The 15,467-nt window shown below is 36.8% G+C and overlaps 1 protein-coding gene across 3 annotated transcripts in view; it reads right to left on the minus strand.

Moving 5' to 3' along the window:
• The window catches only part of LOC139969418 (peroxisome proliferator-activated receptor gamma-like), a 231,189-nt gene that overhangs the window by 44,188 nt on the left and 171,534 nt on the right, over positions 1–15,467 (minus strand). For all 3 annotated transcript variants that reach the window (XM_071974363.1, XM_071974364.1, XM_071974365.1), the window contains exon 4: positions 1,240–1,381. In XM_071974363.1, coding sequence (XP_071830464.1) covers positions 1,240–1,381 — 142 coding nt within the window. The remainder of the gene's footprint in view (positions 1–1,239; positions 1,382–15,467) is intronic.

The following is a 15,467-nucleotide window of genomic DNA, read 5'->3' on the forward strand; positions in this document are numbered from 1 at the left end:
TGTAGACTTTATATCAATAGGTGTACATCTTACTGTAACATTATGTAGACTTTATATCCATAGGTGTACATCTTACTGTAACCTAATGTAGACTTTATATCTATAGGTGTACGTCTTACTGTAACCTTATGTGGACTTTATATCTATAGGTGTTACTGTAACCTTATGTGGACTTTATATCTATAGGTGTACATCTTACTGTAACCTTATGTAGACTTTATATCTATAGGTGTACATCTTACTGTAAACTTATGTAGACTTTATATCTATAGGTGTACATCTTACTGTTACCTTATGTAGACATTATATCAATAGGTGTACATCTTACTGTAACCTTATGTAGACTTTATATCTATAGGTGTACATCTTACTGTAACCTTATGTAGACTTTATATCTATAGGTGTACATCTTACTGTAACCTTATGTAGACTTTATATCCATAGGTGTACATCTTACTGTAACCTTATGTAGACTTTATATCTATAGGTGTACATCTTACTGTAACCTTATGTAGACTTTACATCTATAGGTGCACATCTTACTGTAACCTTATGTAGACTTTATATCTATAGGTGTACATCTTACTGTAACCTTATGTAGACTTTACATCTATAGGTGCACATCTTACTGTAACCTTATGTAGACTTTATATCTATAGGTGTACATCTTACTGTAACCTTATGTAGACTTTACATCTATAGGTGCACATCTTACTGTAACCTTATGTAGACTTTATATCTATAGGTGTACATCTTACTGTAACCTTATGTAGACTTTATATCTATAGGTGTACATCTTACTGTTACCTTATGTAGACATTATATTTGTAGGTGTACATCTTACTGTAACCTTATATTTACTTTATATTTGTAGGTGTACATCTTGCTGTAACCTTATGTAGACTTTATATCAATAGGTGTACATCTTACTGTAACCTTATGTAGACTTTATATCTATAGCTGTACATCTTACTGTAACCTTATGTTTACTTCATTTCTCAATCAAACAAACTGAACAAAACTCAGGGGTGTACTTCGACATTCGAAAGTGAATCTCTACGATTCAGGTTTCATGGCCAAACTTGTTATGAGAATTTTTAGTATAGAACGGTATTAAGAAAATCAAAATAATATTAAAAAAAAATCATCAAAAGCAATTCCAAATGCTCGTTTTGATTATTTCAAACAATATTCTTTATTGAGATATTACCGAATGAAAGATGACATTTGTATACACACCTTCTTTAGACATTCCTAGCTCTATGCATTTCTTATATCGGCATGAAGGACATCGGTTCCGTTGGTGCCTGCTTATTTCACACTTTCCTCCCTTTGGACAGATGTATTCCTTTTTCCTTCGTAGACATCTCCGGAAAAAACCCTGGATGGAACGAGAGGCAGAAAGAAAAGAGAGAGAGGAAGAAAAAGAAAAAAGATTGAGTAATAAAAAGATATTTTCTGTAAGGAAATTTTATAAGCTAGCTGAAAGTATTTATATTCTTTTTGTAAGGAAAATGATTTGTTGAAAATATGAAGGCAATATTATTGGGCCTTCAAAAGACCATGTTAATAAGTAAATAAAAGGGGGAAAATAAGGGGGGGGGGGGGGGATTGAAAGAGTTAAAATTGTTTCAAATTGCCTTGTACATGTTTTAATCATAAAATCATTCTTGCTCTGATGATGTGAAATCAGCACACACAGTATTAACGACACCAAACCGTACCAGTGACAGACACACATGAAGCTGTTTGCGGTTCAAATGAGAATGCCGACTAGATCCGCAAGGTTGAACAAACTCGAGTGGCGGCTCTCGCCGACCCGTTTGAACTTGCCTCATGTTCTCAATTTCGCAGCACATTACAGACAATTTGCGAGACATTTCCTGTGACGTTACAATGTTATCATCATCGGAGAAAGTGTGTCAATGTTATTGCATAGAGATAGAATAGAAACGAATGCCTCTTTAGAATTACTCAACCTTCTTCTCTGCCCCAAATACCAAAAGGAAAGACTACCCAAACTCTGGGTTGTTGTCTAACAAATTTAAGAGAGTCTAAACTTTTACCCTTGATCTGTCAAAGACACTTTAGCTCCCATCAGCCCAATTCTTCCAGAAAATAAAAAGGGTCATAGAAAAAAAAAAAAAAAGACGAAGAAGAAAAAAATTGCAAGAAATACCCAGTGGAAAAGTAACAAGAAAGGGTTAAGCCAACCAACTCTCTCCCCTGGGAAAGAAATTAGAGGGGCACAGAATGGGGAATTAAAATATATAAATATCTTGAATGGAGTTGTTGTTGTTAGTAGTAGTACATCAACTGGTTGAACTTCACTATAATTGTGTTCGACTAGCCATGAAGACACAGCTAAATGCAAGCATGTTCTCTGGGACTTTAACTAAAGCTACAAGTCACTGACCTCTCTTAGCTACTTGTTTAAAATCTGAGAAGGACTGTTTCCTATTTTTAGGTCAAGAACAACTAAAAAAAAAAAAGGAAAATTATTTAAAAGCAAGAGCTTTATTGATAGTAGATACATCTGAGTAGCAAGCAATCTACATACATACAGTAAGGTACATCATATAGAAGAGGTTCAGTGAATGAAAGTTGGCTGCTGGGTGAAGTGATGTTTGTAACATTGTGATTTGGCGACATATCAAGTTGCAGTTTTATTCTCTCTTTTTTTTTTTTTTTAAGTAAAATACGAAATAAGAATGTCATTACCAGGAATACATTTAAAGGAAAGATGTCAGTAAAAAACTACATTTGAACTTGACATATAAATGGAGAAACACATGTATGTGTTTTCATTTACAGATTTCAGGAAAGCTGGGGAAAGAAGGTGAGAGTTGGTGGGGGGGGGGGGGATGGGAGGAAGGGAGTGATGGGTGGGAGGGATAGTGATAAAGTATTTCATGTAGTTTGTATTAATGCAGCTGCTCCTCCTCTTCCTCTGATGCACTTACAATTTCCCCATCCTCCCTTTCCTACCTACCATCCCTATCCCCCCCCCCCCCCACAAAAAAATCCCACCTGAACTTTTTCTTTCAGTGATATCCTCCTTATGTGAAACTGAAGCATTTTTAATTTATTTTTTTAATTTATTTATTATTAATTTTTATTATAATTATTTTTTTTAAATTTATTTATTTTTATTATTTATAATTTATTTTTTTAAATTTGTTTTTGGCTCTTTTTAATTCTGTCAGCTTCATATACTGTCACACATTCTGTCAGGAGATTCACCATTAACTTATGATAAAATGTCTACAGCTTTACAGAGATGGTGGTCAACTAATTAGGCACTGTGTCAAGAGTAGGATGCTGGGGAAGCTGCAGCATTGTGCAGCCAAGCTGAATAGGATGCAATCTTTGCTGCAAATTAGCAAGGGTCATTTCCAGCGATCTAGGGAGTTCTTTACTCCAAAAATTTCTGTACGCTCCGCACCAACCTGTGGGGGCGCTTTGCATAGATAGTGTCGAAAGAGCCCCTACAGACCATTCTCGCCCCCCCCCCCCCGACCAATACCCCTAGCTCCGCCACTAAGTTTCAGGCAACAGACACTACCGTTTTAGGTACTCCTGGTCTGCTGGGATAATCTCTATTGTTTGGTATTGATATTATAGATTCAGCCTTGCTGCATGGGGAGATTGCAGCTGCTGCAGCATTTCTTGATGACAGGCTGCCTGAATGAACTTCATAACCAAGAGTTCCCAAAACTGACTCTAAAAACATAATGAGATCCTCTTCAATAATCATATCCATAACAACATCATAAACATTATTATCAACTGTAACACAACATGTAAATCAGACCAATAGCACTTATTGTTCCCAAAATCTATTTCGACTTCCTTCCCGGCTCCAGGTTATTCACCTACGAACATCTAGGCTGATATACATTTTGCCCAAAACTGTGCACTGGTAAAACTTTACAGGTCCCTTGATGGTTCTGCGCTCCAGAATGATTGCAATGCCATGGCAAGCAGTTAAATAACTTACAACCCCAGAAATAACTGTAAACTGAATTATATTCCTTTATTTCCTCTACTCTACCAATGCTGCCAAAAAAACAAAAAACAAAAAAATTGGGTCAAAAGTTTATGTCATTGTTCTATACTGGGTAGGTAGTTCTGGGTAGGTGTTTGACCTACATTTGGAAGTCCTTAAAACTTTAAAAACAAAAAATCCTCTCAAATTGAAGTGTCTGCTGCCTGAGAAATAGGTTTCTCAGAAATCAGTTCATACCCGTGTACTTATTCGAAGGGGTTGATAAAGCTGAGTTGACCAGCTATCCTAGATTGGGACACATGTGTGAATATATATCTAATACACTGTTAGCTAGTGGGGATCTCTAGATTCAATAGTACAAGTTGCATGGATTGATATGATGGGATTTCTCAACAGAAACTGTCCTTAAGACTGAGACAAGAATAAATTATTCTCCCACAACCAACCCCACCTTAACAAGGAAACCATTATACTAATATTTTGCCTTTTTCATTGCATACATCAATTCTTGACAATAATTTGATTATTGATATAGTCATGGCATTTGGTCTGGTAATGACAATTGTTGCTGCAAATTCATGCCAACCAACCCCCCCCCCCGTAATGAGTAAAAGCAATGAGTCCATTCGTAGCTCAACCACAGGGTGAACGATCCTTTTACAGGTTAGCGTCAAGTTTTCCTCCACGATAAAGCTAAACTGAGAATTTCTCAAAATTTATCGCATATGATCAATCATTTAGACACAGTCCTCAGAGAGTTTTTTGCTCATTCAATTCTCTAGCTTAAATAACCAGCCACAAAATCAGGGAACAGTTTGGAGTGTTGAGACCTCCAGCTATGGGTAATTCTTTCAAAAGTTCTCTCGGCTTGCTAAATGTTTAGGAGACAACACGCACATGTTTTTTCAAGCATTAAAAGAACATTGATATTCAAGTACCAAAGACAATTTGACAGTCACGTCCAAAATTGGACAATTCCCACCGTTATTTCAGTCGAAATGACGTCACAACTTCACCCCGAGAGATCAAATTTGTAAGAGAGGGAGCTCGGGACAAATAAAAATGTCTTTCCCCCCTTGTAGGTCAGCACACACAAATTCACAATGACAGCTTTTTTTTCTGAATTTATGCCTTTTTTGTGTGTGTGGAATCTTAGACAAACAAACAAACACTAAAATGATAACAAATTATCTATGCAATAAAAACCAAACCAAAACAAGATAGGAAAATGCTATTAATTTGCTGAATTTCTATGCAACATCTCTCTACTGCTATTTGAACTGTAGGTCATTTCCGTTAAAGAAGGAGAAAAAAGATTTGTTTATTGCAATATCTTTGATACCTAATTGCCAGCAGAATCTCACTGTGAGTGAGTTCACATTGAGAAACACATAGTATTTGAAAAAACCCATAGGTGGAACTCTCTATCGTTTACATGAATATTTAATTATGTATGCTCAGAGTCGTTTCCATCCCTGTTAAAGAGGCTCCATGTATTTACATGAACAATATATACATTAATATCCCATCTGAAATAAAATCATGAATAATTCCCTCTGTCTCAGTTGAGAGAGGAATATTATCGTTGCTCCTCCACCCACACTGATCTCTAAAAAACTGTATAAAGGACCATTGAAGCTGACAAAACTTCTCGATAATTCTCGACTTTACCTAATTCCTCCGACAATTCCATCACGTTTATTCGTTTTATCTAGAGCAGAGGGCTGGCAAAAATAATACTAAAATGACAGAAAGTTTGGCCACAAAATTTGTAAATGAATTCCTCATTTCTGCAGACATAACAAGGCAAATGCAGATCCTACAGATAATTCAAGGAGTATAGTCCTAGGCATTATTAAAAAACAAAAAACAAAAGAAAATTTAATGGTTTATATATAAGATGTACAAACCAAAACAATATACATTTCTTCTGGCAGAATTGTTTCTTCTCTGTCACATTCTCAAAAGGACTGAATCTGCACTTTGTTTAAATCATGTGATTCACCAGGAATTAGAAACAATCATATCAACAAATTTATTTCAATTGGTAAGATCTCTTTATGCTTCTACAACATTTTTTTAATTTTTATACAGCCTTCCTCTTTAGCACATTGAAGCATACGTACATATTCAACAGTGGGATTTGTGTAGTTGTAATAGTATAGATGTAACGGTCTAAGTAATGTAACTTTGCTGCTTAGCGGTTACAAAAAAAAATAGAGTTTCCAAATTCCAGAGAACTATGAAAATTGAGATCAAATTCGGACATGAAAATCATACCACTTTCTACATTTTGTCTATAATATGCAGAACTTGAAAAAGTGTCTATAAATAAAATAAAATGAGCAAATGATGATTAGCCTTTCCATCTTTTTTGCATGCATGGCTGACCAAGAAGTAATAAATGAATGGCCACTAAAAGGTTCCTTCCTTTTTGTGCATTTGTATCCCCCTTTCTTTTTCCTGTCAACCAAGAAACAAAGTGATCATTTAATTGTATGTTTCTTTCCCTTCGGAAGTCATAAACTTGTCCACACAGCTAACAGTATACATACATCTACTGCAGCCTGACCATTGTATCATCCTAAACAACAGGCAAAACCCGCATATTATTTTAAGGTAAAAATTGACAAGACATATCAGTACCATCCCCACTTATCTCAAATTGAAGCCTCTAAGGATAATCAAACTAGAGATTTTGTCACAGAAAATAGCCTGTGGTGACATGCTGGATCAGAAGCTCAAGTCAACTGCAATCTTGCACCACACAGAAGTCTCTTGGTAATTTTTAAAGGTTAGGGTTTTGTGTGTACCTAAAAGATTAAGGAGACTTTACTTGCAAATGATATTACAAATACTACCTCAGGATAGAAAGAAAAAATTCTGGCACAAAATCTCCATAACCCTTGAGAGACAAGGTAGTAGTAGCAGTGTACATGATATTAGCCAATATTCAAGTCGCTTTGGAAAAATGTTACTATGATACAGCTTAAAATTGCATACTCAATGCAGAGAGAAATTAACAGAAATGTGTTAACTTAGGCTGGATATTTACCCATACATTGCTACGGTAGGATATACTTACTATCAGCAGCACAATATGTGGCTTCTTTTCATTACCTGTCTATGTGTGAAAAATTCTTTTCTGTATATTATCTTTATATAAAATTGTAATATACCTACATTTTCTGGAAAGCATAACTACATCACAGATGGAAAAGTTTACTGTTACAAATTTCAGTGCAGTTAACTTTACAACTGAGTCTTAGACATCCATGTTAAGCTAACAAACCCCTTTATCTTTCAGTCATGTAAATACAGCTTTGCAGTGACCTCAGCTAGATGTTTAGTGCAGAATGAGCCTTGCAATATTCATAAATATTCTACAGTTAAGCAATGTGTTCAATCTACTGTATTTCTGGCTCCTTCACAATGCCACTCATAAGTGAATATACCAGATTGGAGATCAAACGTACAGCTTTATATTTGCAAGGAAAATATAAAAGCAATAATTTATTTCATTATTTTTATTACACAGAATTTTATTAGACACTGAAAGAATACGTAGGAAAGCTTTTGTACAAGTGCGACAAGAATTAATACGAATCACGTTTTTCTTAATATCGACTATCGTCGCAAATCTTCTGGGCATTGGGAACTTAACTTTAGTGACATGTCTTGCATTTGCAAGCTATGTGTAAATTGCCATCTCCCTGCTGGCTTAAAAGGTCACCGTTATCGCCTTCAAAAATGCTAGAAACGTCAATAAATGGCTTCTCATCAAGTTCAACAAGTAAACTATTGCCACTCTCAATGGTTGTTCCCTCAGCATGTGAGTCATGGTCAATGTATAAGAGTATAGAATCAAAGGGTCATAACCGCCTCGATCGGTCATACGTTTAAAAACATAATATTTAGCAGCTTCAAGAGTTAAAAGTAATGCCCGATCATGAGCCTAAAATGTTAAGTCCTTATTTCTAAATGTCATCACTGCCTCCAGTATCTTACTTTATGCCAGGAATAATTGTGCAAAGATCTTTCCGAGCTTCGGTAACTTAATAGGTATTAGCAGCTATACGTTGCTCTGAAACTGAAAATTTGAAGGAGTTCCACTGGAGGGAGTCCAAGAAACCTGTTCTGGCACCAGAAAAATCTAGATCTCAAAAATCTAAATGACATTTTGTGCAGTTTTCTGTTTGTTCCACATTTTAAGGAATTATGTTACTTTTAATCACATATTTAGACATCACTGTAATGTTACAAACCAGACCGAGAATGGCGCATCGTACGTACTGTGGCTGAAATCTCTGCGAAACAGATTTAAAGAGAGCTAGGGATATACGGTTTCTTCCCGTGGGCAAATCCTTGATTAGAAATCCGCCCTGTTTTTGACAGATTGAATTTAATCCTATGTAGGCTAGTGAAATTGGAATCTTGGACAAGGCAAAAAGTAGGCCGTGACAGACATACGACCCATCGGCCTTGAGGACATTGTTCTCAGAGGCGGTGTTCCTCCTCCAGCAGCCTGCTCACCATAGAGCTATCATAGTAGAAGGATGAGACTAAAACATGGATTCTATTACATAATGCATCGGTCGTAAGCATTTACCCACTTGATTATAAAAACGCTGTCACGGTTACAAGAGATCTCGAGCCTTTACTTGTACCCACCCTTACATGTGACACAATGCTGTATTGTTTAACAGTATCAACTCTTTGGGTCTTCGGTGGAATGTCCCATGATCAAATCACCACAATTATTTATCCATTTTGATACATTTCGAAGGGAATTGAAAGACTACGAACCCCTTTACAAACCCGTCTGAGTCATTCTAACTGTTTGGACAGTTTTAATACACTCAGATGATTACATAGGTAATGGAGAGGTGAGGGGATAAAGATGTCGCCAGCCTAGATTTATATTCTAGATCAACGAATCCTCAAGGTGGTATTTAGCGATGGACTGTACCTTGTGTCCCTCCATGTAATCAGGATATATACGTACGGTTTTAAACCAGTTTTGTGCTCATAATTAGCGAACTATTTACGTAATAAATAGCACAGAGAGAAAGAAGAAAAACAAGTGTATTCCACAAAATTTGATGTAATACTTTTTTTCGTTTTGCAAATCAAATGGCTTAGATTCATGCTTATTTAATTATCATTCCTGTGATATCAATTTGGGAGGACTATAGTATGAGATTTTGCCTTTCCTTTCACAAGACATCACACCTGAATTTTATCAAAATGAAACAATGCAATGTACAGATTTCAAAACGTGTAGACGAACAATCAAGACTTGCCATTTTAGAAGTCTCCTTGAGAAATCAAATCCCCCCCCCCCCACTCCCAATAAAGAGAAAAATATTCATATATTATATAACCCCGAGCAATGTACATAGCTCAGATATGTATACCAAAAGTGGTTACAATTTTTGCATGCCTTCAAGAAGTAACATATTTTTTGTCTGCAAAATACATACCTTTAATTAAAAACAGGAATAAAAGTATAAATAAGGCCTTTTTATACACATTCATATTCTGGTAGCAACGATATCTCGGAGACTGTAAAACGCTTCAAAACTGAGTGATATGAACGTTGGAAAGATATATCATATTTTAATTAAACCACAAAAAAATTGAATTATTATTTTTACCCTTTTGTTATATACCCAAATGACACCACTCCAAAATTGGAGAGTAATTGACCACTTGTAGAAATTTATTGAATTCATTACTTTACAGAATAAAGTGATACAAGATGTATAAAATTTCCGAGCGATTCCCAGTGGATCAAATCGAGAGCGGTAAAACGATATAGGAATGACCGACGTTAGAGTGACCATTGAGGAGGACTTGAGATCCCCGACCACGTAAGATCTGCCGAGCGAGATTTAGCTTCTTTTAACTCGGGCTTTTCTGCCGTGGCGTGACCGCCCTTTGCGACCGAGACTGTAACCTAATCTCTAGACCACTCGAGGCTACGAGTGGATATCAAGTGGTTGACGGGTCGAGCTAATTAAACTAATCCTGTCAGTACCACTGATAATCACGACGAAGAACAAAGAATACAGGAATGAAAACGAAAGGGCACTACCCGCCTGGTGTTTGAAATAGCGGTGGCGAGCAAAAGTGCACTCTCGAAAAAAGAAAAAAAAATGTGTCGGTATATATTAAGGCAGACAATATCTCCGTACATACTACTTCCTCACCAGGTAGAGATTTTCCGGAGGGGAAAAACAAAACTGAAGCTGAAGAGCTTACAGCCCCTCGGTAGGCCCATCGCAGATATATACCCAGCTGGTGCATTCACCAACCCATATACTGATTAACAGAACCACTTCAGATCAATAGAGTTCTTTAATCCAGAGACTGTATCGAGCGACACCGACGACGACGACGTTTGGTTCATGTCTCTGCAAAGCTTTATTCCTTACTGGAGCATTAAAGAGGCCGATGCTGGTATGCCAGACAATGAAGCAAACAGACCAGAACATATTCACAACCTATCACACAATTTATTATCGTGGTATATAGAAACATGCTAAATACAAGAAAACCATGTATGCTTCTAGAGTTGTGATTAACTGCTCAGGTATGAATGAATAGACCAATTATTAAAACTAATTAACAATTACTTTAGCTGTAGGATTCGCTACGCTGATTTTTCCTGTCTTTTTCTTTAAGGTTTATTATTGTGGATTGTTGTTATGGTTTCCACAATCAATAATGGCAGCCTATTAGGACTGACCATATATCAATAATGAGCTTTACTAGAATGTGCTATGAAGAAGCTAAAAATGCCTCAATTGTATTAAATCAACTAATAAAGGCTTCAATGAACAACTTTTAGTACAGTATCAAACATTTTCCATCCCACAGATGTAAATGTTTTATTGCTTCGGTTGCATACCTTTGCAGTCTATGTATTTATAGTTTGTTTTCCTTGTTGGTGACTTTTGTGGGGTTCATTTTGTTCAGGAACCCTCCCTTTCCCTTAATGGGAGGGGGGGGGTCTCTTTGCCCCTTTACAACTAACAGCCAAACAGTTATTTGATTCAAAAGAACTAAAATGATAATTTTATAAACTGATTATGATGCAGCTGTGACAGGGAGAACATCTTTCCTTTGCGGGGTTCAGTCACAGTTTATTTAGGTTCGGTAAACGGGCCTCCAAGATTGCGAGGTGGCTGAACTAAAGACTTGTCATGATAAATGAACTTGTCAATGGTAAAGTATTTCATGCCAACAAGAATGATATATCTCTTGCAAGGTATTTATGTGTCAGCATCAGCAGTAAAAGAGGTATAATTTCATGAGTTTTCTCCCTCTATTTGCTGTAACTATATGTAACTGCGATCAAAATTATCCAGGTTTTGAGTTCTCAGACCCTGGGTTTACAAAGTAACACAAACTGGACAATGGGATGCATTCATAGTTCAGTAATATTCAAGACATTTATTCATCATAAATTGTGACACCAAAGTCACTCTTGGTGACTTGGTGTCGTCACAGCTTCGAGTCCTCATTATTTACAATCAAACTTTGAGTGACAGAATGACGAGTACCGCAGACCTAGAGGAGGGTCAGTCATTCCCAGGAGGGGGAGGGGAAGGGGGACAGAAGGGGGATCTCAGATCACATGTACTCGAGGCATCAAAGAGTGACAGACTGATATTACTAGCTAGCTAGCTCCCTCCCCCTTCCGCACTCCACGTGCAGACTACCATGCCCCCCCATCTGCCCCCTCCATCTGTGCCAACCATCATGTCCTTTACCCAAGCTTACAATCTTGAGCTATGTATGACATGAGTTATTCTGCCTCTCCTTGAATTATTGGTGTTCCTCTTTAACTTGTGTTGGTGCACCTTCAAATTCAAAATTCCTGGCTACCGGCCTGAAGCAATGAACTAACGAAAGGCGCCATCTATCTCTGGTTTCTTATCATGGAAAGTACCTGGACCTGCAGTCTAGCAATCCTAACTTACATAAACCAAAATATTCTAGATACACACCATACTGGTCATGCAGGCATGGTTAAATTCATCAGGGTAATTAGCTTTGCCTATACCTCAGGTAATATTTGTTTTGTAATCCAGTTGTTTATCTTCCCAATATAAAAGTCTTAAGCAACTGCCAAGTCAAACCTCCTCCTCCTCCTCCTCCTCCTCCCTTACAACCCTCAAAGTTACTCTCTTAACTCATCCCCCCCTCTTAAATCACCTGCCCCCCTCCCCCTCGCCTAAAGTCCCTTATAAAATATCTGTCATAATGTGAAGCATTCAAGGAAATACATACACAACACTGTGGAGTCCTAAAGTTAGATGGATGTTCAGTTACCATGGATTTATGGGTTTTCATTGCAGTATGAGACAAATGGAGTACGATCGCTATGTGAAGACAGGGTAGGGACGAGAATGTCAAACATATCAGTAAATATGGACATGTCTAGTTCTTTAAAAGTGATTCACTCTGTGGATGGTATTTTATTGTCTCTGTACAATACCAAGTGTGGTATATATCCAGACTTTTACGTTACTGTTTGGACTTGAAGACAGAAGAATATTCAACAAAGTGATATTTCTCTGGAATATTTGCAGATCTTGGGATACCCTGTACCGAGGATCTCATCAAACTGTCAGCCAGTCGATCTTTTCCTATCATATATTTCATAAACCCATCTGCATGAAATGAGACTTTAATTTGCTCTACTTATCAATATACCATAATAAGGAGCAAGGAATAAACTCTCTCAGTTATGGAGTCCATGTATAAGATGTTGGCCTTAGATGAATTAAAATGAAATTCTCAACCCTTTGGTTTGGAATCAACCAATGTTTTACAATCCTTTTTGATAAAAAAAAAAACAGTGGATTTTATACAATCAAGGAAAAACTTTAACATTATACGATCTCAAAATTCTATTCAAACATTCGGCCAAAGTTGCTATATGTACATGTCCAAAAGATTTACAACAATTTCTACACAGGAAAAATGTTATTTTGATTTCTATTTCATCAGTATTAAGAAGAAACTACTAAACACAAAATTTTGAAAAGACTTAAATTATTCCCTGGCGATATTCCCCTGAAGCAATCTGTTACTCAAGTATGCCTTTTAAACATACATAACATCAGTATTAAAGAAACGACCATGATGAGTGACTGGGTGGCAAAGACTAATCGAAGAAGAATAAGTTATTAGGCTATAATATTTCAGGGTATTGTCAATTGACATAGAGGCCCCTTAGGGTAAATAACCCAAACACATGAATATATCTTTTCTTGCTGAGATACCATCACAACTGTACATAGTAGCCATGGCAACCACTGAATCTACAAAACCAAGAATGTTTTGTGTTAGGACTGTAGCCATGTGTACATTGGGATGGGGGGGGGGGGGGGGGTTAAGATAGCCTGTCTTTGATATTGTTTGATCACAACAATAGAAATGAACACATCCAGACAGTTAAAGCCCCTCAGGGTCTGATGCCATTAAAGCAGTGATACAAAAATGGTGGCAGCCTATGTAGACAGGTCGTGATAGAAACTAAACAAATAAAGCACACCTCCGTGATACACGAAGGTGTGAATCGCAACATTGCGTGCCTTATGCATAATAATGATCATAATAAAAATAATAAATGAGACTTATATAGCGCCAAATCAGTTGACAAATGTCACTGCTTCAAGGCGCTTTACAAAGAAAGCAAATTAATTTACTAAAGAACAAGTGAAAAAATGGAGTCTTAAAGTAAACTTGTGGAAGTAGAAAGTTTAGAGCATGTTCGAATGTGATCTGGTAACTTGTTCCATAGATAAGAGCCAGAGTATTCAAATAATGGGAAGAACTAGGAAAAACAGCTATAGCCTGCCACTGATAACAACACAAAAGTGTGCAAGAAAATTAAAAAAACAGAACTGCAAAGAAAATGCATCGGGAGTTACAATAAGATAATTATGTTTAGCAATCAGATGTACCGTACCTGAAGATTTCCCTTAAATTTGGGATACCATGTTGTCAATATTTCTGAGTTTTTGTTGTTGTCAGTTGACCTTTAAATGACCTCCTACACACAATACAGCTATTTTTCATTTTTCATTTTTGCTCTTGTAATTTACTGTCTTATACCAAATTTCACATTTTCACCTCTGAAAATGACCTTTGACATCCACTTAACAAAACAACCAATTTTATCTGTAATGCGGGGGGGGGGGGGGAGTGGGGGGGGAGGGGATCCACTTAATAACAAGAATGAGATCCATCTAAGTATTCCCTTTGAGATATATTCAACATTTTCAATATATTTTAACATATCTGCTGACCTTAAATGATCTTTGACCTCCACCAAAATCACTAAGGTACTTGAACTCAAAATGGGACATCCACATACTAAGGTTTTGAAATCAGTGTTCCTACTTGGGATGTTGAGTTTACAAGTGAGGCATCACCCACAGACACAGACCCACACAAAGACAGACAGATGTACACACCACTATGATTAATGATGATATATAGCTCACATCAGAACCAACCCCAACCAACATATAAATTTACCAAACACACAAGTAGAAAACCTACTTTAAAGCATTCACCAAGACGCCCATGTGTCTCCTATACCCACTGGGCTAGAATGAACTTCACTTTGGTAGATAAATACTTTCCTTTTACATTTGCTCAATTAATAATTTGGCAGACAAAACAGAATACCTTATAAAGCCTCTATAATGAAACCCTCCTACAATGGAACATTCCACTCTTTCCTCCCCCCCCCTGCCCCCCACTAGTTACTGCTATGCATCTGGCTAGCTAAGCTCTTTTTTTTCGATTGCTATTCACAGTATGATACTGTTCCATCAACGAATATCTCTACAGACTTAAAACCTCATGATCACTGTCAATTTCAATTTGCTTAGGATACTGAACCCCCCCCCCCCCCCCCCCACTGCATTCAAGGACAAAACTGGAGAAAAAATGTGACCCAGAAAACTGCTTTTAACAGTTGACCTACATTAATAATATCTTCACTAGAGATATGGAGTAAACCTAGCTCAACTAAAAAAACTAGCCAACTTTAGTATAAAAGGTTTGTTAGTCTACTTAGTATTCTCGATCTAAAATAAGAAGAAAAATAAAACGGTGTGGAGGACACGGGCAATGTCCGGAGCGTTACTTACTTACGCCTATCGATTTCACTCACGAAACGTAAGACTCATGTTTACGTCACCGTTTATAGCAGTTAGATGAGGCATATTATCGGTGAGTTCTTTTATTTTATGTAAATTGGCTGAGTGCCCTAAAAATTATGAATTGCCCGAAAATGATGATCTTTTTTATATTTTTTTTATAAAGACGGAGGTAAATTTTGGGACCTTTACCTTTACCTTGCAGTACAGTACTAGTAATCTACCTTCGAATAAAGAAGACATTTCAAAGGGTAAAATGATTATCAGAATAA

Source organism: Apostichopus japonicus, chromosome 7 (assembly GCF_037975245.1).
Source record: "Apostichopus japonicus isolate 1M-3 chromosome 7, ASM3797524v1, whole genome shotgun sequence".
Lineage (NCBI taxonomy): Eukaryota > Metazoa > Echinodermata > Holothuroidea > Aspidochirotida > Stichopodidae > Apostichopus > Apostichopus japonicus.